This window comes from Dipodomys merriami, unplaced genomic scaffold (assembly GCF_024711535.1).
Source record: "Dipodomys merriami isolate MVZ:Mamm:240054 unplaced genomic scaffold, mDipMer1.0.p SCAF_89, whole genome shotgun sequence".
Classification (NCBI taxonomy): Eukaryota; Metazoa; Chordata; class Mammalia; order Rodentia; family Heteromyidae; genus Dipodomys; species Dipodomys merriami.
The window spans coordinates 2,230,923-2,256,373 of record NW_027206501.1 but is presented as its reverse complement, the minus strand read 5'-3'; the positions used below and the strand labels follow the sequence as shown (position 1 = coordinate 2,256,373).

The window sequence follows — 25,451 nt, the reverse complement described above, 5'->3', positions numbered from 1 at the left end:
GGCTAAGAACAAGCTTCAAATCCATCTTCAGGGATGTGAAGGGTATACAAAGGAGGAGGCTGCAATGCTTGATAAGAAATGTACTCATTATCTTGCCCATGTAATTGTAACCCCTCTGTAGAATATGTTCACAAAAAATAAAAATTTAAATTAAAAAAAAATCCATCTTCAGGTCCTATTACAATTATTTATTTTGTACTATACTCCCTAGTAGTTTCCTAAATATATGCCACACTCATAAAAAATGTTGGTTAGTGTATACTAACAGTTCTTACTATTAAATATTTTTAAAAATGTACTTTCTTACCAGGTAGAATGTTTATTTTTTCTTTCGCATAATTGTGAGATTTTGCTAGTTTAGGGTTTTGCATGTGGGACCCCTAGAGAAATAAACTATGCAACCTGAATGGAATACAGGGACTAGCCGCTTCCCGGATTCCCAGTCACAGCTGCATTCAACTATGCCTATGAAAGCTTAGGTCTCTCCTGCTCTTCCAAATGCCATGGCCTCCATCTCTAGTACCCGTGTCTGAAACATTACTTACACTATAGTAGCACTTGCCACATCAGAAACAACTTCTTACCCCAGGTGATAAGCTTGCACCCCAAGTGGCTAGATTGGGCCTTGAGTAAACAAACATCTATTGAGTCAAATATTTAGCCTCACTATATTAAAATTTTACTCAGTTAATTTTTAAGTGACATTTTCATAAAAGTTGGCACAATAGTCCCATAGGACTTCAAAGTAAAAGACATTTATGATTTTTGCTTTTAAACAAGACTTTAATATCCAAAATAAAAGAAACTGTTCATTTCATAGTCTTTCTATTCAAACGCCAAGATATAAAATACATGCATTTTTTCCAGAAAAGAAAGGTGAGGAAAGAGGAGTTAAGCTCCAATATATTACAATACATGGGATAACAGAGGAAGATAAATCCGCTAAGCTCTCTGAAATATAAAAGAAAAAATCATTTGATTAGTTCACTTTTTTAAAAATTCCCTTTCCGCCAATACTTCAAGTAATCTTTCTGATCTAGAGAGACCTCTAAGTGTAGATGTATACTGTATTTAGATATATACTATAAAGAAATATACATATACAAATACATACATATGCTAAACTTTTTAAATATTAAGAAGTGTATATATATTTATACAGCCATATATAAATATACATAGATATAAGATATTAATATGTATACAGATTGGATAGTTCAAGTAAAATCTGACTACCATTTCTAAAATGTTCATTGCAACTTTTAAAAAGTTTCTAATTCATTTTTTAAAAGTTGTGACATGTGACAAAAACAATACTGTAGCTCACAATGGTTGTGCACCAGTAAGTTACAACCTCAAAATAACCTGATTTCACCAAGGGCTGGTAGCTGACTCCTGTAGCCCTAGCTTCTCAGGAGGCTGAGATCAGATCAAGGTTCAAAACCAAAAATCTTTTAACTCCAGAAAAAAGTCAGAACTGGAGGCATGGTTCAAATGGTACAGTGTTAACTCTAAGGAAAAAGTTAGGCATCAGCATTAGGTCCAGAGTTTAAGCCAAAGTACCAGCAGAAAATAATCCTTTCTTTCTTGAAATTAGAAATAGTCTTTAAATACTAATCAATAATACAAGGGAACAGAAATACAAGCTGAAAAATAAACAAGTAGACTACACAGAGTATAGCAAATACAGCAAAAAAAAGCATCTGTAGATGCAACTATGCATATTATATATGAGTCCCTTGGCAGAAACTAATCAGCTTAGTCGCCAATGATTTTTAAAAAATTTTTTTTGGGGGTGTGGCTCTGGAGCTTGAACTCAGGGCCCTGGGTGCTAACACTGAATTTCTTTTGCTCTACCACTTGAGCCACAGTGCCTCTTCCAGTTTTTTCTGAGTGGTTTATTGGAGTCTTAATGGACTTTCTTGCTGGGGCTGTGTTTGAAACCGTATTCTCAGATCTCAGTGAGCCACCAGCACCCATCAAGAAATAAAATAAAATAGGTCTTAAAAGATTTATTTTAATCAAAAGGTTGCTTGCATTGTTTATGGATAAGGCACACTTGAAGACTATTAATTACTTGACTTCATAAAGTATAAAATGAATAATTTGGGAAGGATAAGCAAGATTATAAAGAGAAGACAATATAATTTGTCATCTAGGTTGAAACTTCAAACTTGAGAGAAGTACTTTCCCTAGTCATAGCAGGAAATTGGTGTAAACAAATGAAGGCACATCAATGCACAAGTCACTTCAAAACAATGTGAGTTTTTCTTTAAATAACCAGGAAGTTTCACAAAAAAGAAACAGAAGTAGAAAAATGTCAGCCAGGAGAGGGTAAATAATGCCTATAATCCTAGATACTCAAGAAGCTGAGATCTAAGGATAGTGGATCTAAGCCAACCCAGGCAGAAATATCCATGAGATTCTTATCTCTAATTAACCACCAAAGAACTGGGAGTAGAGTGTAGCTCAAGTGGTAGAGCACTAGCCTTGAGCAAAGAAGCTCAGGGACAGTGCCCTGGCCCTGAGTTCAAGCCCCAGGACTGACACCAATAAAAAAAAAAGGAGGAAGAAGAGGAGGAGGAGGAAGAAGAAGAGGAGGAGGAGGAGGAGGAGGAAGAGGAGGAAGAGGAGGAAGAGGAAGAGGAGGAAGAAGAAGAGGAGGAGGAAAAGGAGGAGGAGGAGGAAGAAGAAAATGAAAATCTCAAATCAGTTCTGCAATCTACTCCCCTCTTGTAATCAAGCAAAAACTGACTTCCACCAAAATAAATACAAACGTGATCCAAGAGGGTGAGATTGCAAATATATTCAATTAAATTTATGTAAAGATGCAATATCCTATAGACACTATAGATTTATACACATATATCATCTGAGGCATGGTTTTTAATTATGAGACTCCAGTGACTGTAATGTTTTTTAAAGCACACAGGTAACATCATTTTACTGGACATTTCTTACTAGATAATTAAAATGTTTAATTTCTCTAAGCAGCAGCATATGCATGTGTTACTATAATATTTTAAACACATTTGACACAGGAAAATAGTCATGTGTACTTTGTGGAAAACTTTCCAGAGATATCTAGCAATTTTTTAACCTATAAAAAATTAGTATCTGTAAGCTAAAGATAATTGGCCTACAGAGTTTAAAATTGGAGATTTAGTCACCAATAAAGATGACTGGTCGTTTTCATTTTTTAAAAAAGGAACATGAGACCATACCAACAGGAAACCTAAGGTTTTTAGTTCAGAAATATTCCTTGATAGTTAATGAGAAAGAAAGAAAACTAGCAAGAAGATCGGCTCTTTTCCCTTTAACTTGTTGCCCAATTCTTACCTTGGTGTAGCTGAAACCCTGCCAAACTGCATGGGCCTACTGATAGTGTAGATCTCTACGGATCTTCAAAAACCATAGCAAAAGATGATCCTGGGGCTCATCTATATTTTCAAAAAGTAAATAATGGTATTTTTTGGACACAGTAATTTGAAGTTTAAAAATGTCTTAATTTTACTATACTGAGCCCTCAAATTAGAAGGGAAAAATTATAAAGTGAATTGATGACAGAGAAATTAATACCGAATGAGTTAACATGTTACTGTACATACCTATAAACAGTGATAGTGTTAGCAGGGCTCCAGTGTCTCATACCAATGATCTTAGCTACACAGGAGGCTGAGATCTGAGAATCACAGTTCCAGGGCCAGCTGGGGTCTAATCTATGAACTCTAATCTCTAAATATCCAATAAAAAGCCAGAAGTGGAGACGTGGCTCACATGTCAGAGGGCAGCCCTGAGTGAAAAAGCCTGGCAAGATTGCAAAGCCCAGAGTTCAGTCCCCAGTGTTCGTCTGTCTGTCTGTCTCTATCTCTGTCTCTGTCTGTCTCTGTCTCTGTCTCTGTCTCTGTCTCTGTCTCTGTCTCTGTCTCTGTCTGTCTCTCTCTCTCTCTCTCACACACACACACACACACACACACACACACACACAAACTAGTGATAAGACCAAAATCTAGTCCAATCTAGTCAGTTATCTATTGATGGAGTAATGCCCTCTCTATCAGGCAGTTTTTAAATGATAGGAACCATAGTCATCAGTCAACATTGCTCTAAAAAGAGGACTCTCTGCCAGGTGTGTGCCAATGGAGCACACCTGTAATCCAGACTACTAGATACTGAGATCTAAGGATTGTGATTCAAATTCAGACTGTCAGTAAAGTCCATGGGACTTTTATCTACAAATAAGAATAATTTTTTTAAAAGCCAGAAGTGAAGTGGTAGCTCAAGTGGTAGGTAGATCACTAGACTTGAGTAAAAATGCTAAGGGAAGGCTGGGAAGGTGGCTCAGTGGTAGAGCGCTTGCCTTGCATGCCTGAGCCCTGGGTTCGATTCCTCAGCACCACATAAGCAAAAAGAAAAAAAAGCCGGAAGTGGCGCTGTGGCTCAAGTGGTAGAGCACTAGCCTTGAGCTGAAGAGCTGAGGGTCAACACCCAGGCCCAGAGATCAGGCCCCACGACCGGACCCCAAAAAAAAAAATGCTAAGGGACAAGGCCTAGCACCTGAGCCAAGCCCCCCATAACTAGCACCAAAAAAGGTAAAGAGAACGCGTTCTTTATCCTACTCAGACAGAACAAGGTCCGATCTGATCTTAATATCTTAATAAAACTCAATTGGCTGCTGGTGGCCCATGCCTGTAATCCTAGCTATTCAGGAGGCTGAGATCTGAAGATCATGGATCAAACTCGGCTGGGCAGGAAAGTTCATGAGACACTTATCTCCAGTTAACAACCAGAAAACCAGAAGTAGAGCTATGGCTCAAAGTGATAGAGTGCTAGCCTGAACAAAAGGCCTCAGGCCCTAAGTTCAAGCCCCTTGACCAACCCCCCCCCAAAAAAATCATTCTTACATATTGTTTAATCAATATGTGATATTTTATTAAAAGTATCAAGAGCAATAATATGAAGAGATGACCGTATAGGGGAGAAAATGCTAAGGCATTAAGGATGCCCAGGAATAAATTGAGCCAGTCATGGAGCATGTGTGACCAGAACAAGCCAGCTCAGACAGGAAAACTCAGAAAAGTTTCCTAAGTGCCAACAACCACACCAAGTTTTTCTCTTGTTCTTTTGAAACTTTGGTCTTTAAACCCTAGTATCAAATTCCATGAACCAATGTCCAGCTCAGCTGGGAATTCTACTGAGATTAGAATCTAATAACTACTGACAGGCTGGACATCAAAAGGTAAGCCCAAGAACAGAGTAAAATTTGTAAACATCCAGCCAAATGCCTGATAGATAGAAGTTAAACAAGTGTTACTATCACACCTCAATAGATAAAATAAACAAACCAAAACATTTATGCCCTTACATCTTGGTGCACTTTTTGAAGACTAATAAAAGACGAAAAAAGAATAGGCTTCCAGTACACGAGTCTTGTGCCTGTAATTATAGCTACTCAGGAGGTGGAGGTCTAAGAATCACATTTCAAAGCCGACACAGGGGTAAAAGTCCATGAGACTCTTACCTTCAATTAAGCAGCAAAAAGCTCAAAGTGAAGCTCAAGTGGTAAAACTCTAACCTTGAGAAAAAAGCACAAGAAAGGTACCCAAGTCCTGAGTTCAAGCTGTAGGACCAACACTTAAAAATAAAATGTCATGAGTTGGATTCAATGTATATGGGTCTGGAAATGGATTACTCTAGTTGTTATGTGACTTGGGCAAATTTCATTTGACTTTCAGGACCAACTCTAAAGTATCTAATTTATATCACAGAGCCAAACATAAACAGGTGCTTAAAAATAGACTATAATCCATAAAGATAAATGAAAAGCAACACAATAGATTTTATAATCCATGACACAGCAAACCAATCCATATGCTTTTTATAGATGTAAGAGGACAGTGATGGGATTTTAGAAACCCCCATTAGATAAATCATTCTTCCTATTTAAGAAATTGAGCAAATATCTCCAAGATGCTGTGTCTCCATTGTTCAAGTTGGCATACCATTTAGAGGTCACACTGGCTTCCATCTTATATTTCTAATTTACTAATTTAATTACTTAAATGATGGTATCTTTATAATTTCTGGTTAAGGAGAAATTCATACAAATGTAAAGGGTGATAATACAGATGCACAAAAATCATGACCTAATAGTTGTCTCCATTCTCATTGATAACTCCTCATATTTGCCATATTTTAGGTTTCTCTTTTCTAAATTTTTCTCCATGAATATTTGTAAACTCATACATTTGTAAACACACACATTTGCTAAGACAGGTTTATGTTGGAAATGGAAACCTAAAATAGAGTTCACGATTAACTTTCCCCATGGTTAGTCCTGCCTACAAATAGTGTAAGGAGGCTTGAACTCCAAGGGAAAGGGTATGTTTTGTCCCCAGGTCTTTTCCGCACTGTGAAACAGGTAGACACATGCTTATGCTTTATCCTCTTCTGTCTTCACTAATTACCTCATTACTTTTCCTTTTCATAAATCCCTGTCTTCACAACAGGATAAAATATACCTGGTTGTAGGATACAGATCTCTTTTCCAAAGACAATTTGATAATATCTTCATTTTCCCCTCTCTTCTTTCCATTCTTTCCCTACTTAAATGAGCCTTTTGACTACATTTCAAGCTACAAAAACAACAACAAAACTAGGTTTCATGTTAGAGAGAGAAAAGCTCAATATCAGTATTCTTCCTAAATCAACACTATAGGTTATCTGGCTTTTGTTTTTGTTTTGTTTTGTTTTGTTTGTTTTGTTTCTATTTTGGTGCTGTCCTGGGGCTTGAACTCAGTGCCTGCGCGCTACTCCTGAGCTATTTTACTGAAAGATAGCATTCTACCACCTTGAACCACAGCTCTACTTCCAGCTTTTTGGTAGCTAATTGTAGGTAAGAGTCTCATGGATTTTCCTGCCCATCTGTCTTCAAACCTTGATCCTCAGATCTTAGCCTCCTGAGTAGTTAGGATTATAGGCATGAGACACAAGCACCTGGCAAAACCTAGTTTTAATTTTTATTCATTTATCTTATTTCCTTCATGAGAAGGGGAATATAAGTAGAAGAGTTTCTAAGACTTGTTTCCTTCTTTTTCTTTTTTAATTGAAAAACAGAACCAAACAAACAAGCATAATATTGTAGTCTGAAACGCATTCAAAGGCTTACTTTAAAATTAGGATATCATATTGTCTTTGGAACAGAGACATGTATCCTATAAGCAAATATATTCTGTCATATTTTTAAACAAGGATTGATGAAAAGATGGGAAAAGTGTCTTGGAAACATTTGGACTTAGACTAAAAGGTCTGAGTTAATCCTGGCTGGGTCGTGTTTGTGAGTCAAAGTAGGAAACTACTGGAACTCTAGAGTATGTGGTGAAGACTTGAGAATTGCAACAACTGGCTTACCATGAAACCCCAAGTATTTATATATGTACATTTGCCTAAGTCATCAATTTGGTATTAGATGAAGTAACTACTTAGGGCAATGGCTGGCATGAGGTAAATACTCAGTGTTATTTTATTAACTATTTTAATATGATTCTTGTACACTTTCCTCAAACCATTCCTTAACTTTCTTCTTCTGATTTTTCTCTTCTCTGACTATTCTGTAGCTCCTTTCACTATGAAGTTTTTATAGAAAAGGAATAAGATTTTATATCTAATGAGATCTTTACTGATTTAGGTGTCAGATAATGCAGTTTTCACTCCATGTAATATATTGGCTTATGATGTCTAGAGACAGTAACTGGAAGGAGTATTTATTGAGGAAGTTAGGTTCTAAAAAGGTTCCAATATTCTCTCTCTCTCTCTCTCTCTCTCTCACACACACACACACACACACACACATACACACACACACACACTCCTACTGAGATTAAGAAAATACCTCTAATTTCCAGATAATTAAAGCAATCACTAAATATAGTTGGCAAGAGTCAACTAGCTTAGTTATACGGCAATCATATATTAAATTAGTGCACTCCAGCAAAAATTAATTTATTTTTATGATTAAAATACTTTTAATTCCACATAAAGATTTTCTAAAATCTTGAGGTGAAGGTAGCTTGATTTTTCCTTTTCTATATTGTCTGACATTATCAAATCTAAATCCAAGTAGCAATTTACAACCCAGACCAACGGAACTATACACAAATATTTTCATGGACATGTTGAGATGTTGCTTGGGCATATTCAACCCTCAATTTTCTCATTCTATTAATGCCTATCTTTACACCTTGTGGAGAGTCAGGAAACATACACTTTAGAACTTGTGCTGTGATGGCAAACATGAGCTTGAAGTTTGCCTATTCTGTTCTAGGACTTTAGCTTTATAAGGTCCTTACTGAAAATAATGTTTCATATATAGTATATGATGATGGACCAATATTACCACAAAAATACTTTTCTGACTTAAAAAATATCCCAAGGCTGTTAATTTCCAAATCTATTTTCAAGTTTAGGAAAGGTTCCCACCCATGACCACATGTGTGTTTGTGTGTGTGTCTGTGTGTGTGATGTGATTAGTCCCTATGATCTCCACTTTTTAAGATATAAATTTCCATATAAATCACAGGACAGCACTATTTCACTAACAGCAGACATTATGACATGTTTACATGACAGCAAGCTGAGATCCCCAAGCACTCACTAACCCATCACTGCACAAAAGGCCAAGACATTAACAGCAGGGCTGATTGATAAAATTAATGCAGAAGTACAGGATTATAGAGGACTGTTGTATAACAGCATCACCACATTCTGCAATATTCTGTGACTCCATGCAATAAAGGAATAAATATTTTGCAAGGCAGTGAGAGAAAAACCAGTGGAAAAAGATGTGTTGGAGAGGAGTAGTTAGCTAGTGCTCCTAATTTTATCTGTCCACATGAACCCCTATAATCTTACAATGTGGCCCTAGTCATTTAGTAGGCATGGAATTCTGTCCTAAAACCCCCTCCACTCTCACTTAAGCTCCATTGCTCTCCACCATGCTTCTAACAGCCAATGACAAGGTGTAATGGTCACTACTTTGTACTGTGAGGTTTTTTTCCTATCTGAACTCTTGTCAAGCAGCAGTCCGGAATTTGTCACTACCTGCTGGTGGCCTCTATCCACCTGCTGTCTGCAGCAAACACACCCAAAGGAACAGCAGCAAATCTGCAAACCCTGGCCAATGGAAGAGAATCCAGGACAGGTGGCAGAGAGGCTGTGCAATCAGTGAGGACAGACGAACTGACAACCAGACAGACAGACAGCAGCACCATCAGACACAATCCATTACTTCCAGTCTCAGAAGAGGGGAAGCCTGCAGCACCAGGAATGTCATTCTTCCACTAGGGACAGGCAGCAGATTAACGAGAGTTTTGCCTCCCACAAGCCGGCAGGCTTAAAGTATTTTTAATTTTTATTTTTTATTTTTTTGGTGAGGGTGGGTGGGGGCAGCAAGAAGGAGCAGGGTATTCAGAAACCTGCTGCTGTTTGATAAAACCAGGCCAGCTCTGGCAACAGATTTTTTTTTTCTTCTTCTTCTAAGTCTATAATGCAAGGGAAGAGATGACTGGATTTCTACTATTTCCCTGTGGCTTGACACCCACCTCATCCCCTCCCTCACGCCCCTCACACACACTTTAGGTGGCAATTGCACTTGCACTTGTTGGGGACCCATCAGTCTGTGAACAGCCTCCCTCTATTCCTCTCCTGGAGGCACTGCTGCAGGGAGGGGAATCTGAACCTTCCCTGGCAGCATCTTCTCTCCAGTAGGCAATTCTAAGGGGGCTGGAGAGAGGCTCTGCTGAGGGTGCTCTGTGCCCTCTGGTCACCCCTGCTCCTTCCCCCATGGTTCTTCCCAACCAGCTAACTCCAAATGCAACAGGTTCCCTTTGGTTCTCCATACCAATGGCCTGCTCCAGATTTACCTTCCAGCTAAGGAGTCTATTCCAGTCAGGTGATCTAAATTCCCCCAGCCCAGAGTGGGGAACTTTCCTGATACAGTGAAGGCTTGCCGTGGAAGGGCAGGCTTGCAGTCTCCACCAGCTGCACTTCACAGGTGATGCTAAGGACCCAGGAAAGCCAGCCTGGATTGCCAGTACCTTGGAAGCAGTTTTGTCCGAGGCAGGCCAAAGCACAGTGTTACACACTCCTGCACCACTAGCAAGCAGCCCTTTCCCCTCTTCATCCCCAGGAAAATGGGGCACTAGCAGAGATGCCCTGGAGGGCAGATGGGTTCTAAAGAGGAGATGATGTGTGCAAATATTCAGTCCCTTCTGGGGCTGCTTCCTTTAGCAATTGAACAGGCCTCAGAGGTTTCTTGGAAACCAGTAAAGAGAAGGCTCTATTCTCTTTTTCGTTTTTGAAATTCAGGACAGACTCTCCCTCAGCATCTCCCATGATTAAAAACTTTGTATTGCCAATGGCATCGTGTATAGGTAAGCTCTGTCTCCACACAGGTATTCTGTGCAGAAGACTAGGAATAAAAATGAAACTGGCAGAGACAGGTTACCAAAGATGGCAACTGCCCTCCCTCCCCCCCCAAAAAAAAAGACCCAGCCTTGATCTGTGAGATGAATGAGTACCCAAATGAACACTAAAAATAAGCTTTTTGATTATATAAACACCAGCACCCTTCACTGGGCTAACTCAGACCTGCCAAACAACTCTAAAAGAGGAGCTGTCTTCCACATCCCCAGCACCTCTTCATCCCACCTCCCCTCCTCTGCTCACCCCTTGGCCCCAATCCTGCCCCCAACCCAGACCCTTCCACTCCTGGGGCTCAGTGTCTCTCAGCTACCACACACCCCACCAAGACCAGGGTAGCCCCTGCCCACCCAATCCTCCGGAGCACCCCAATCTCAAGCTCTCCTCTTCCTGCTCTTAGGATCTTGATTTCACTGGCATCCTGTCCCTTCCTCTGGACCCCTTAACCTTTTCTCGGCTCAAGCCCAAGGCCTCTGCCCCCCACCCTCGGGCGGGCATCTCCACCCTACCCCCCCCTCTGCCGCCCCTCCCCCACACTTGGCCAGGAGGACAGGGTGAGTGAGTGGTGAATGGACCTGAGGAGGCATGGGGGGAAGGATGGAGGGAGGGAAGGTATTAAGGATGGATGGATGGCCCGGCTGGCTGGGGCTGGCTTACTTAAGCATGGCTTCTTCTTTTTCCTCCTCTTCCTTCTGCCGGTCCATCACTGCCATGATGATGTTTCTCTCCTCCTCGGTCAGGTGGCTCAGGTCCGGCAGCTCTTGCATGGGGGGAGGCACCGTGGGTGGGCGAGGACCTCGGGGCCCCACGGCCGAGGACATTTTCGTGGCCTGCCCGCCCCCTCCGCTCGCGCTCTCCGCCGGCTCTCCCGCTCGGTCTGGCTCTCTCCGGGTCTCACCTTTCGGCCGCACGCCCGGCAGCGCGCCCTGCTCTCGGGGTCACAGCGGAGCCCTCCCGGCCGGCGCCGCGGAGCCGGGGAGAGCCGGAGCCCCGTCCGTCATGGTGGTGCGCCCGCACCGCGCGCCGAGCTGCCTTTGTTTTGGTCGCCCTGGCGAGGCTGGAGTCGCCCGGCCGCCTCCCGCAGCCAGGCTCGGCCGGCGGGGGCGCGGCGGGGACCGGCGGGGGCGCGGCGGGCGCCGGCCAGCCGGCAGGGGCGAGGGCTCCGCGGGCTCCGCGGGGCTCCCGGGCGGGCGGGCAGGCGTCTCCAGCTGGGGCGCGCCGGGCGCGGGGCGCTGGGCGCGGGGCGGGGCGCGGCGCCCGGGGAGGGGGCTGGCGGGCGGGCCGGGCCGCCTCCGGCTCGGGGCTGCCGGCCGAGGAGAGGCAGAGTTTGGGCGTCAGTTAGGCGGAGTCTCCCCGAGGCTTCGCTCCCCGGCGCTGCCGCCGCCGCCGCCGCCGCTCGCAGACATCGCCGCCAGCCGCCGAGCCCCGAGCGGAGCCGCTCCGCCCACGGGCACCACCCGCCCACGGGCACCACCCGCCCACTCCCCGGGTCCGAGCCACGCGTGCCCGGCGCCACCCCGCCCACGCTCGCCAACGTGCGCGCCGTGGCGCGCCCTCCCCAGGTACCCCCCACCCGTGAGTCATCCTTCCCGGGTCCCCGCCCGTGTCACCCTCCCCGGCCCTATTTTTCCAAGGGTTGTATTCACCACCACCACCACCATCACCATCCTCCTCATCCTCACCACCATCTTCCTCTCAGAGCACGTTGATAGTATCTGAAGACCCACGGTATTTGGAAGGGCTGGATGGATCGCCTCTGGACCATCCCCCACCCTTCTTGCTACCATGTCTTTCTCATGTCAGTGGAGTGTTCACAGTCAAAAACAATGTGGAGTTCTGGATAATTCTCACACACGCGCGCACACACGCTCTTCACTGCGGTGTCTTTTCTTGACACACTCTGTAGGTCTGATCCCCTCACCGTGCCTTTCCACACAGGAACTCTGAGTTGCCATTGGAGACTCGGGTCAGCCCCTCGCGCCAGCTTGCTGCACTCTGGCGCTGGTGAATGGGCTATCTACTCCAGCTCCTCCAGTCTTCGCATGCTCACTGCCTCTCAGCTTCCATAGGCACTTCTTCCAAACCTCAATCCCAGACTAGAAAAACACCCAACCACATCCCATTGAATTTAAGAAGCTGCTGCTTAATGCCTACTTCAATGACAGGTAGGAAGGACGAGCGTCTCTTGCTGATAAAGGCAAAAATTAATAGACGATCCTTTCCAAATAAGTAATATTATCGGCTTTAAAACCTGGAGACTGAATTTTGTTAATGCAATTACGAAACAATCAATATAGAAAAAGGCTCAAATGGAGCAATTTCCTAGTGAGGACCTCTTGGAAATGGTGATGACAGCTGATAGGTTTCTCTCCTGGGAAATTCTTTTTCTAGTTCCAGGAGGGAATTAGTATTCTTATTTGCCCCACCCCCACCCCCGCTCCTTACCCAATTGTGTCAATGGCAAAAAATGATGACAGTGAGGTTTATGAATCCTAAAATCTTATTTATAAGGACCTAGAATTGAGTTGGTTTTCCTTTCAATGCAACTGTTACTTCTGGATGGAGGCGTTCTTTCAGTGAGGAGAGGCTCACTGAGGCCTATTTCCCTTCCTGTGATTAAATCTCTCTACCAATTGGAGATCTGTCACCTGTGTACCAGTTAACCCTTTCAGCACCTTCCTTTTTCTCCATAGTCACCCTGCCCATGTTACTAACCCTGCTATTGGGCCATTCTTGTTTGACTTTTGACTTTCAATTTTTTCACTAACCCTACCAAATATCGAGATTATGTGGGTTAAGAGCAATGTTTGGTGTTTAGTAAGTGCTCAATAATGCTTTATTTCTATTATTATTAATTTTCTTGTGGGAGTCCTGGGGTATGAACTCAGGGCCTGAATTTTTGTGCTCAAGGCTAGCGCTCTACCACTTGAGCCACAGCTCCACTTCCATCTTTTTTGATAGTTAATTGGAGATAGGAGTCTCACAGGCTTTCCTGCCCAGGCTGACTTCAAACCCCAGCCCTCAGATCTCAGCTTCCTGAGTAGCTAGGATTATACCAGAGCTTGGTTCAATAATGCTTTATAATCATAATTTTTACTTATACCTTGACAATCATGACACTATGAGAATCTCATAAAAATAAACATATAGTTAATAAAAATTTCCAGTTTATTGTTATTATTATTGCCATTATTATTATTTATGTGCAGGTACTGGGACTTTAACTCAAGGCCTTGAGCTCTTGCTTGGATTTTTCACTCAAGGCTGGCGCTCTACCACTTGAGCCACACCTCCCTTCTGGCTTTTTTCAGGCTAATAGGAGTTAAGAGTCTGATGAACTTTTCTGCTTGAGCTGGGTTGGCTTCAAATCAGGATTCTCAAATCTGAAGATCACAAGTGTGAACCACCACCACACAACTTCCAACTGTTTTTCATAAGGGTCCTGTCTTAGCCATATTTCCTTTTCCCCTAAGCAATTGATAAAAGCAACTTTAATTAGCATCCTTTCTTTAATTTTTAAAAACATTGTACTTAGTCCATTGTACTTGATCCAACCGAGGAAGGGAAAACCCTGATTGAAATTCTGGCTTCACACATGATCATGTGGGCATGGTCAACTCATTTAACCTTTCTAGCTCTGTCTCTCATCTGTAAAATGAGAAGGATATTTACCTCAAAAAAGAGATGTGAAATAAGTTATTTTAAGTTGCTATCTATGTACACAGCACTTTGAAATTCTTTTTTTAATTTTAGATCTCTCCAAGAGATGTGTTAGGCCATCTCTCAATTATTAATGCACAAAAGGAGTTGAACTAATAGAAGACGTACTGAGCTCGTCAGTATGGAAATGTACACATGCAACAAAGGCCTTGTCCTAAAGAGGTTCATGATCAAGTTGGTTCTCATGAAATTCTTTTCAAATACAAATACAGAAATTATAAAGCCTCAATAGATATTAGAACTAGCTGAGCAAAGCACTTGAAGGCAAGGACCTAATGAACAATTAACTGTGGTGTTTTAATTTGCTTTGGCTGCCATAATAAAATATCACAGATGGGTGGCTTATATAATAGAAATTTGTTTGCTCAAAATTCTGGAAGCTAGCAATTCAAGATCAAGGTGTCAACAGGTTTGGTTATTTTTCTTAAGCTTGTATTTGGCTGTCTTAGTGTGTCTTCACATGGTCCTTCTGTGTATGTGTATTTCTGGTATCTTTCCTTCTACTCCTAAGGATTTACATCCCTATTGTATTTGGACTGCACCTTCATAACTTTCTTATCTCTTTCTTTTGAACCCTAGCTCCAATAACAGTTGTAGTTCAAGGTACTGGTGGGTGGGATTTCATCACCTAACTCTAGAAGAAAACATAATTCAGTTCATAAAGTTGCTTCTTAGAATTTGGGGGGAAACAGTTGTTACTATCTATTCTCTGGATGGCAATGACAAGAAATCTGTTTCTCAGTCATCTTTAAGTTGATAGCTACTTTCCTGGGCTACAAATATGAGTGTGAAATTACTGAGTGAGGTAATGAATAAATGAACAACTGAGTTGACTCATATATCAGATGGAGCTTTGATACAACCCATCAGTCTATCCTGTCTGTCATGCAAAGGACTATTTTCTATAAATTGGCTCTAAAAAGCAGGATCTTTTCTTTCATTAGGTAGGAAAACAAAAATGAAACATAAGGGCATGCCACTGATGGCTAGTTCGTGGAGATAACTCTACCAAAAGCATTCAGAGAACTCTGGAAAGTGCGTACAATACCTCTCTCCTAGAAATTCACAGGAACAAAGCACTAAGATGTAATACTAAGTACTGAGACGCAGTCATTTGCTGCAATAAAGAAATCTGTTTGATGTAGCTTAGTTTGCCATTTCCCAAGTCCATTGGTCGATAGATCTATTCCCTCCTTTAGCTGAGGAACATGCGGACAAGCTTTGGGGAAAATACTGATTGATAGGGCCTTCATTTCCAAAGATGCTAAATTGGAGTTTCTAAGACAGGGTCATGTGAAGAGATATTTGAGGGATGAAGGAGCCAGCAGGATTAGCAGAGAGTGTTAAAAGAACAGGGAGGTGTAAAGACAAGGTCCTGAGTCAGGAAAGGGCAGTGTCCTGGAGGAACAGAAAGTAGGCCAGTGCGGCAGGATCATTGTGCACAAGGAGAAAATAGTGTGCATGAGCTCAGAGAGAGACAGGAATGTTGTTTTATTCTTGTGCAAAGGCAATCCATTGCAGAGCTTAACCAAGGGGTTGAACGTTGCAGTCTCTATTTTTAAAATGATTAACTATGGGTGCCAGGAAGACAGGTGGCAGCAAGGGACAGTGGACACAGGGAAGTTTGCTTAGGAATAATGAGAGGGACTTGGGGGTGGTGCATAGTTGTTTGAGTTGGAAAAGTGCATGCATTCAAGATATGCTCTCTGAGCTGAACCCAGAGATCTGAAGACTGACGAAATGCAGGATTCATGGAGACAAATCAATTACAAGTCCTGTTTTGATCTCAGCAGTAAATCAATGAGTTGTACTGAGATGGGTAGAACTCAGTGAGAAATACTGAGATAGGAAGATCTCAATGAGTACAGCAGGATGGAAAATTTGTGTGTCTGTGGGGATACAAGTGCTGTGGTAAAAATATCAAAAATCATCATCATTATCAAATTTCTCAAAAATTGAAATATATTTGAATTTAAACAGCTAATCCCTTTCACCAAATATTTTTACTATAGCTTAAAGCAAAAGCAATTTTTTAAAGTTGTTGTTGTTGTTTTAGATTACTTCTATCAAAGATTGGCCTGAATGCTAAAAGAGCCCTCATTACTCCCTTGTTGATGAAAAAAGTAAAGATTCTCTATAAAATTGACAGCATGCACATGTATATTCATGTAAGAGCTGAGGAGAAAAATATTAGTCAATTTTTTTCTCAAAGGAATAAATAAGTAATACATTCGTGATTTAAGATCATGTATACATGTTATTATTTGTTTTATTATTTCTAGAAGGTTCTAGAATTTTTGTGTATGCTGGTAATGCAGCATGAACTGAGGGCCTGGGTACTGTCCCTTAGCTCTTTTTGCTCAAGGCTGACACTCTACCTTTTGAGCATCAGCTCTGTTTCTGGCTTTTATTTTTTGGTGGTTAATTAAATATTAGAGTCTCACAGACTTTCCTGAGCTGGCTTGGCTAGCTTCAAACCATGATTCTCATCTCAGCCTCTTGAGTAGCTAGGATTACAGGCCTGAACCACTGCTGCTCAGCAAAGAAATTATTTTGATATATCTGTGACTCCAACAGAGAGACTATTTGGGGGCAAACCAAAAAACTTAATCCTCAAGTTTTGACTTTTTAAAATACAGCTATGTGTTTTCCACCATTACACCCATGTCTATTACGGGAGGATGGTTTTTATATAAGGTGACCATAGGTCCTTACCTATCCAGCATCCAACGAGTTGGAGCCTATTGTACTTTCATTATTATTAATAGCACTCTCTTTAATGTGTTCTAGTTTCAATGCTAATTTTTTTTGTCGATTGTGGGGCTAGAACTAAGGGTCTGGGTTTTGCTGGGGAGCTTTTGCTCAAAGCTAGTATTCTACCACTTTGAGCTCCTCTTCCAGTTAGAGATAAGAGTCTCATGGCCTTTCATACTGGGCTGGCTCTGAGCCATAATCCTCAGATCTCAGTCTCCTGAGTACAAGCATGAGCTACCAGCACACAGCTATATGATACTTTTTATGGTCACCTTATTCATATACAGTTATAGTAATTTGCAAAAATATATAGTCTTTCTGGCTTCAAAGAATAGTTGGCTTTCAAGAGATTTTACTGAAAGTATTTGGCTAGAGCTGGATATCATATTTTGGCTCAAATTCAGCCAAATACCTATTTTAATCTGAATGTTGGTAAGATTCCACTATTGTCATTTATTTCATGAGCAATTCAAGGTGTTGGAATGTTTTTGTCCTTGGATCTAGAAGAGGACTATCATCATGTTATCTAGTAGCAGTTTATGCCAGCCTTTGGCATGCTTTGTCCAAGTAAAGAATATTCTTTGCTTTCCCTTTTTGAGTTCTTTCCTTTCAATACTTGTCTCCTGATTCACAATCAGAGTTCATGGTGCTTGCTGCATACTTGTGAGGCTGATCTCTTCCCATATTAGTCAAGCTTAGAATTGATAATTGGCAATGTTTCAGAATAGTTTCTCTACATTCTGTTCTTTTCCAGTTTCCTTTTGTACATTGAGTAATTTTTCTTTTTTTCTTTTTGACAGTAATAGTATTTGAGTTTAGGCCTGGGTGTTGTCCCTTTGCTTTGTCCACTCAAGGCCAGTGCTCTACCACTTGAGCCCACTGTTCCATTTCATTCCCTGGTTAATTGGAGATGAGTGTCCTACAGATTTTCTTATCCAGCCTGGCTTTAAGCCATGATTCTCAGATTTCAAGCCTCTTGAGTAGCCAGAATTACAGGTATGAGCCACCAGTGGCTGGTTACATTGAGTAATTTGTTGCACCTTCAGTTTGGTTGCATATAATATGCTGGACATTCATCTTAGATGAAGTAATTACTTCCTGGCATTATATTGCTTAGAGTGCTCTGAGTATGTTGAATAAACTGAAATCCCAAGTCTTAATGTCACTCTTTCTAGTCTTATCCAGCCATGTATCAATCTCTGTCTTAAACAGTATGACTATTTTTTTTCCCAGTATGGAGGTCTGAACTCAGTCTCACTTTGTCTTGCCTTGCTTGCTTGGCTAGAGTTTTATTACAGAAGCCACACCTCCAAGCCTGCCATGGACTCTCAGCCTCCTGAGTAGTTAGGATTGTAGGTATGAGCCATCCTCTTCCAGCAAGTATAACAACCTTATTGACTTTAGTAGATATGGTGCTTTTTACCTATCTATAAAGCTAAGATTTGGGTACTAATTCCTAAGAACAAATTATAAACACATAATTTTAATACATTAGAAAATACTTTGACTAGACTTAGTATGTAATTCATTGTAATTTATTAAAATGATATTTTATTTGAATAGAGATGCTTGAACAATCAGATGTAAATAAACATGTCTACCTTAGAATAATTTCATTGGAGACCCTGAGAGTTAGCTTGCAAGTCATTTTGACTATTTTCCTTTTCTTTTCCCAAATTTGAGATGGGTAATCCAGCCCCACATGGGCCTGCCCTGGGTAAGACACTCACTGCCATGAGTCCTGCAGGCAAATGGGAAGTATGGTAGAATTCAGTGTCTGATATCCATATTGTGGCCCTAGCCTTGAACCGTACAGATCTGGGCAATTCACACACATTGTGAAGCTTGCATTTTCACATGAATAATATGGAGGCCATGTTATTTATTTTAAGCATTCTCCAAATTTGCACAACAATAATACTATTTTGTGTGTTTCTGTCCTGCGTTAATTATGCTACATAGACTATCATGTTTTCATCTTCTAAGAACAGGTATGTACTATTAATGTCTCTGTTTACTCTAGCCTATGTAGATCACTGCCTTCATTTTCCGTGTTCCACAGGATTAGAAGAAAAAATATTTTCCTGGTTCCCTCCATTGTAGCTTTCCAATTACTAATTTTCCTCCAACTTGCAACATTTCTCCTACTCTGTGGCTTACTTTCTTCTTTTGGAGATTGTTCTGCCACCATCCTGATCACCTCCTCTCATTTAATAAAGGTTTTATTTAGCTCATGGTTTTCATGTCCACCTCAAGATCTGCACTCATAGAAAATATCTTTAACATCCCCACAGCCAGTCCATCTAACACCCTGATCCTATCATATCTAAATCTCAGGTGCACTGGATTCAGCATCTATTTTTATGGACAGTCCTTAACTCTGAATACTAACAATTTATACTCTCTCCAAAACCCAAAATTCAGACTTTGCCTCACTGACTGCATGTACTCTGACTCCCACAACTCTCAGATAAGTTGAACTCCAACAATCCAATGATACCTTATTCTTTCCTTGGTATTCAGCCTATAACCTATAAGTTCTTAAGTCAGGTGATTGTCTCTCTCTAGTGTGTTTGGGGGAGCAAGCAAGCAGAGCATGTACTCATGTACTTTCTTCCTGCTGCTCCTTTGGGGATCATTACCTTCTCTCTGCCATAGTCAGCTGCACACTTTCCTTGAGGTGAGCAGGAACTCAGAGATTAAAGCCTTTCAGCATCATGGTTAACAATGCTCAGAACCATTAGAGTGATATTGTTGGAAAGATAGAGCAAGGGTTTTTGTTTGTTTTGTTTTGGTTTGGTTTTTGTCAGTGGTGGGGCTTGAACTCAGGGCATGGGCGCTGTCCCTCAGCTCTTCAGCTCAAGGCTGAAGAGCACTCTACTGCTTGAGCCACAGCACCACTTCTGGTATAATGGCTTATTGGAGATAAGACTCTCATTGACTTTGCTGCCTGGGCTAGCTTTGAACTGTGGTCCTCAGTTCTCAGCCTCGTGAGTAGCTAGGATTATAGGCATGAGCCACTGGCACCCAGCATGGGCAGGTTTTTGTTTGTTTGTTTGTTTTTGTTTTTAAACCAGGTCCTGACTGTCATTTCTTCCTTCGTCTACATAGATAGTTAGGAAAATTTCTCAGATTTTATCAAAGTGGGTGTCTTAGTCTGTTAGGCCTGCTGTAACCACCAGATAGATGGCATGGCTTATAAACAAGGGAGATTTTTTTTTCCCTCAGAGTTGCAGAGGCTGGGAGGTCCAACGTCAAACTAATAGACTTGATGTCTGCTATCAGACATCAAACCTAATGGTTGATATATCTTCATATGAAGACCAATGGCTTGAATATGGAAGTTAACCATCTTTCTATACCTTATGCTGAGGAAGGAGCCAGTTTTCACGGGCTGCTTCATGTTTCTGATGTTATGATCTAATTATGCACTAAAGGCCCAACATGTTAATATCCTCCCATTGGGGATGATATTTCCATATATAAATTTTCTATGTTTGGGGGAGGGGGAAACATATTTATACCAGAGTAACAGTCAATATTGAACTTTAACAGAAGTATTATAGGGATGTAGCTCAATGGTAGAACTCTTGCCTAACATGCAGAAGGATCCGTGTTTGATCCCCAACACTATAAAAATAAAAGTACAGGGAGAACCAAAGTAGTTTTAAAAATATGAGGGGAGGAAATCAAATTTAATGTTCTATATAGCTTAATTGTAGCTCAAATGAAGCCCTCTAAGAGTTAAATACTACTCAGTTCATTCCCTCATGGATTTGTAGAGGTTTTTCTCATCCTTGAGCCCCCTTCTCTCTGCTTTTTCTTTCCTTCAAAATACAGTGGTTCAAAGAGTGTTCACCTCTCTACTAACTGAATTTCACATGTTCTCTTAACCATCCCTAATTGGCTACTCCTGCCCCTAATTCTATATGTCTTTAGAGATTCAGCTACAAAGACTTTGTAATGTTTTGTCAAGTTAAATACCCTTCCAATAATTTTAAGGACCCTAAAAGACAGGAGGTTCTACAGAAAGTAGTACATCTCTTCACCAACTACCCATATGTACACACATACACATGCAAGGATATGCTCCTTTTTAGGGTATCAAATAAAGGGGTGCTGCACCAAGAAACTGGTTATCAAAATTCTGGGTCCAGCTAAGATGATCTTGAAAAAGTGACTTAAAAATTCTTTTTTAAAAGGTTTATCCTTGTTTTATTTGTGGGATAAATAATGTACTTGTAAATAATCTCCCTAAGAGACTATATGGAGTTGCCTTTGTATTTTTATATGACATGAGAGTGTCTGATATCAATATTTTGTGTACATGCATATACATACTGACATACACACATATATACATAAAAATAAGCAAGGATATCATCAATATACACTAGAGACTTAACGAACATTGAATAGATTATTCTGGCAAGGTTTTGTGATCACCCTAAATTCCTTCTGCTAGGTATCTTTCTTATTTTCCTTTTCAATCAATTTCTTAAAAGTATTTCTTAAAAAAATACATAAAAAAGTATGGATCAATGTATACTTTAAAAGGTGACCTCACAACCAAATATCATGTTAGTAGGTGGCACAATATATAATTCTTTAATCATACAATTCTTGATGTAGTTTCTCACTATGTGAAATTAAGTATTACACTAGCATATTTTTTCTGTGAAGTAGGAATTAAATCAGAAATAGTAACCCAACTAGTTTGCTTGACTCAAGATTGACATTTAAGCCAGGTTCCCATGGTTCATGCTTGTAATCCTTCCTACACAGGAGACTGAGATCTCAGTTTCATGGTTCAAAGCCAGCCTCGACAGGAAAATCCCCGAGACTCTTATCTACAATCAACTGTTCAAAGCTACAGGCGGCATTGTGGCTCAAGTGGTAGAGGCTTAGGGACAGCACTTAGGCCATGAATTCAAGCCCCACAACCACCACCACCACCACCACCAACAACAACAACAAAAAGACTAATAATTTATCAAAATCAGTAGACACTAGGAAAATGCAAATTAAAGCCACAATGAAATATCACTATAAACTAGTATAATGGTCAAATTTAAATAGTGATCTTATCAAAACAAGCAAGGATGATAGAAAAAAATGTATCTCATACATAACTTGTATATTTACAGAATTACTTGTATAAATTGTATTTATACATGTACTTGTTTAATTGTATAAACAATTGTTCACATCTTAACAGAAAGCATTACAACACTTTGTTTCTTATAAAATTAAAAATGTAAGCCAGGTGCCTGTGGCTCATGCCTATAATCCTAGCTACTGAGGATCATGGATCAAAGCCAGCCTAGACAGGAAAGTCCATGAGACTCTTATCTTCAATTAACCACCAGAAAACCAGAAGTGGCTCTATGGATCAAGTGGTAGAGCACTAGCTTTGAACAAAATAGCTCAGGGACAACACCCAGGCCCCTAGTTCAAGCCCCATAACTGACAACCCCCCCCCCAAAACTAGGAACTACAACTGTACTGTTCCTATGACCAGCAATCACATGGTTGAACATTATTCCAAGAGAAATAAAAATATCTATTTGCACAAAAACGTATGTAGAAATGTTTTAACCTACATTAGTAACATACTCATATTATTTGATAAAATAGTTCTGTCTCTTGGTGGTGATTAACTGAATCTGTATATGAATTATGATTGTGTAGAACTCCACTTCCATGAATCTATGTTTTTAAAATGATGAAAATGGAATAGATTTTTTTAAGAGTATTGTTCCAAGTCAGTTTCCTGCTTTTGATATTTTACTACAGTGATATAAGATGTTACCAAGAGGTAAACTGAGTGATGATGGCTCATGGCTACTCTTACTTTTGGAATTGTCAGTCTATGAACATTTCAAAATAAAAGCCACCCCAGCCCCCTAATTAATAACACTTATTTCTCACTTTCAATAGTATTTTCACCTATATTTCTTTCACCCTCATATATACATGTAGCTTTTAGGATTGATTTCAGCTTCAAAGTTGAGACTTGGTCTCTTAAGCTGAGCTGTGAAATTCCTTTGTTCCACAATTGTGCCTATCATTAGCTTGGCCACTCAGGAGATGGCATGAGATCCTCTAGGAGTAGACCAATGCTTTCATGTTAGTGTTGGAAATAATACATTTTATTCTACATTGAAAGACATTTTACCTTCACAGCATTTATGTTATATATTTTAGTCCTTCTGTGTTACTATAACATATAGAGGGAATGAAATCCAATAAAGCTAGTAAAATTCCAGAGATCTTAAGTACAGTACTCCTGACTTTTCCAATGAAATCTATAGCGTAGTGAAAGTTGACGTGGTTCACTGAGCTACTTATTGTCTTAGATGCCAAGAGGTTGGCTGGGCACAGATAAAAGCTTTGTTCTCAAATGGAGAAATTGACTATATTCTCTCCCAAGAAGAAACTCTCAGTCCATGGACTATTTGTTCAATGTTGCAGAAGTTGAAAGGCTGAATCTTTCTATGTAGTGTAAAAACAGGGAATGCTAACTTTCGGGTTCTTTGTGGAATGAGTGGAATTCACAGTTGCAACTCTGTGGCAGTGAAGTTTTCTTCCCATCCAATGAACCTTCCTTGCTCCCTCACAGATGTTCTTAGCAATATATCACAATAAACCTCCTGCGTGCTAATCATAGAGCTTTAGAATCTGTTTCCCTGGGAACCTGGACTGCAACAGTTGTTACCAGAATATTCCAAGAACTAGACTCAAGAATGGAATTGTGAAGTTAAATCACCTGCTGTCCAGCTGGCATGAAGAGTCCTTCATTAATGTTAGGTAGAAAATGCATGGTCCTGTTGCTTAGCAACATTGTAGTTGTTAAAACTTTTACTAAATGTGAGAGGGGCTGGGACACCAGTAGATAGTGCATTACTCTCTGGAATTTGAAAGAATAATTACAGAACACATGGAATTTGGTGACTGTCACTGGGTTAACTTGATGCATTGGTGAAAGAACAAAGTAACTTAGTGTGACTAGCCATTGTTAAAAATCTAGGTGTATATAGCAAAGTGCTTCATTGGCAGGTGCTTCCCTTTGAATCTGCTGTCTCCAAAGTTCAGGTGATGTCAATGCGATGGTATTACAAGGTGGGGGTTTTAAGAAGTTTAAGGACATTCAGGTTTCTCCCTTGCTTTAAAAGAAAGTATTGTTTAAAACGGTTAGTTGTTTAAAGGAGTTACCCCATTGGAATCCTCTCCTGTATATGCCATACTTTAAATGGTCGTGGATTAGGATAACATCTATATTTATAAGCTAACTTCCATATATGAGAGAAAATGTGTCCTTTGTCTCTCTGAATCTGGCTCAGATTTTTTCCAAGTCCATTCTTTTCTTAGTAAATGACATAATATTCTTCCTGATAAATGAGAAAAACTAATCTATGTGTCAATCTATCTGTACACACACACACACACACACACACACACACACACACACACACACAATCAGATATGTGTGTATGTATACCAAATTTTCTCAACAAATAAACACAAAGAAGCTAGAGCATGTGGTCTCAGGGGTGATAAAGTCAATGGGAGGGGTAAACACATAGAGAATGGAAAGGTTGGTGATTACAGTCATAATATTCAATGTGTGTGTGTGTGTGTGTGTGTGTGTGTGTGTGTGTGTGTGAAAATGGAACTACATAAGTTGAGGGAATAGGGCGGGTTAGGAGAGAGGGAAGAGAATGAAGAAAGGGGTGACATTGATCAAGATGCATTGTAAACATATACTGGCACGTTGAATTGAAGCCATTTTGCACAACTGCTTAACAATAATAAAATATTAGTATATATTAAGTTTTATATTAACAGAGTAATGTATAACATTAAGGCCCTTGTAGAAGATGTTCCATGAAGACCACAGAAGATAGGAAAATACATGAAAGATGTGTTTCACAAACCACAGTTATTATAAAAATAGTAATATTTCTTAGACGGATGAATTCTCAACTTCAGCAGATCTCTCCACCCCAATCTGATCCACAGTTATGAAAGTTTGTAACCTCCCAGCATGTAATGCGACATTGGAACATTTGGGTTTAAATACTCAGAAAGATTGAATCCTCAATGCCCCCAAAATGCGCCCACTTCTTTATGATCTTTGTAGTTGAAAACAGATACAGTATCCTCTTTAAGATGTCACCTTTCACCCTGGCTATTGTATATACATTTATCTGAATTAGGGAAAGGAGTAACAAAGATGGTGAGAGAAAGAACAAAGGGGAAACCAATGCAACATCAATACAAGACAGTATGTTGGAAATGAACTTTACAACTTGGGAGGGGGCATTGTAGTGAGGGAAAGTGGGAAAAACAAAAACAAAAGAAATGTACTCACTACCTTACATACATAACTGTAACACATCTATACATCACCTTGAGAATAAAATTAAATTTTAAAAAAGATATCTTTCCTCTTGGCCATCAGACCAATAATAACTAGGATAAGTGGATATAATTCC

General features: G+C 40.3%; 1 protein-coding gene across 29 annotated transcripts in view; it reads right to left on the bottom strand.

Moving 5' to 3' along the window:
- The window catches only part of Rims1 (regulating synaptic membrane exocytosis 1), a 505,606-nt gene extending 494,057 nt beyond the window's left edge, over positions 1-11,549 (bottom strand). For 21 of the 29 annotated variants that reach the window (XM_070012111.1, XM_070012105.1, XM_070012115.1 and 18 more), the window contains exon 1: positions 11,137-11,547. In XM_070012111.1, coding sequence (XP_069868212.1) covers positions 11,137-11,300 — 164 coding nt within the window. In that variant the 5' untranslated portion in view covers positions 11,301-11,547. Of the gene's footprint in view, positions 1-11,136 lie in introns of all 29 variants that reach the window. The other 8 variants (XM_070012125.1, XM_070012126.1, XM_070012108.1 and 5 more) reach the window with 3 other exon arrangements.
- Positions 11,550-25,451: the final 13,902 nt, after the last annotated feature.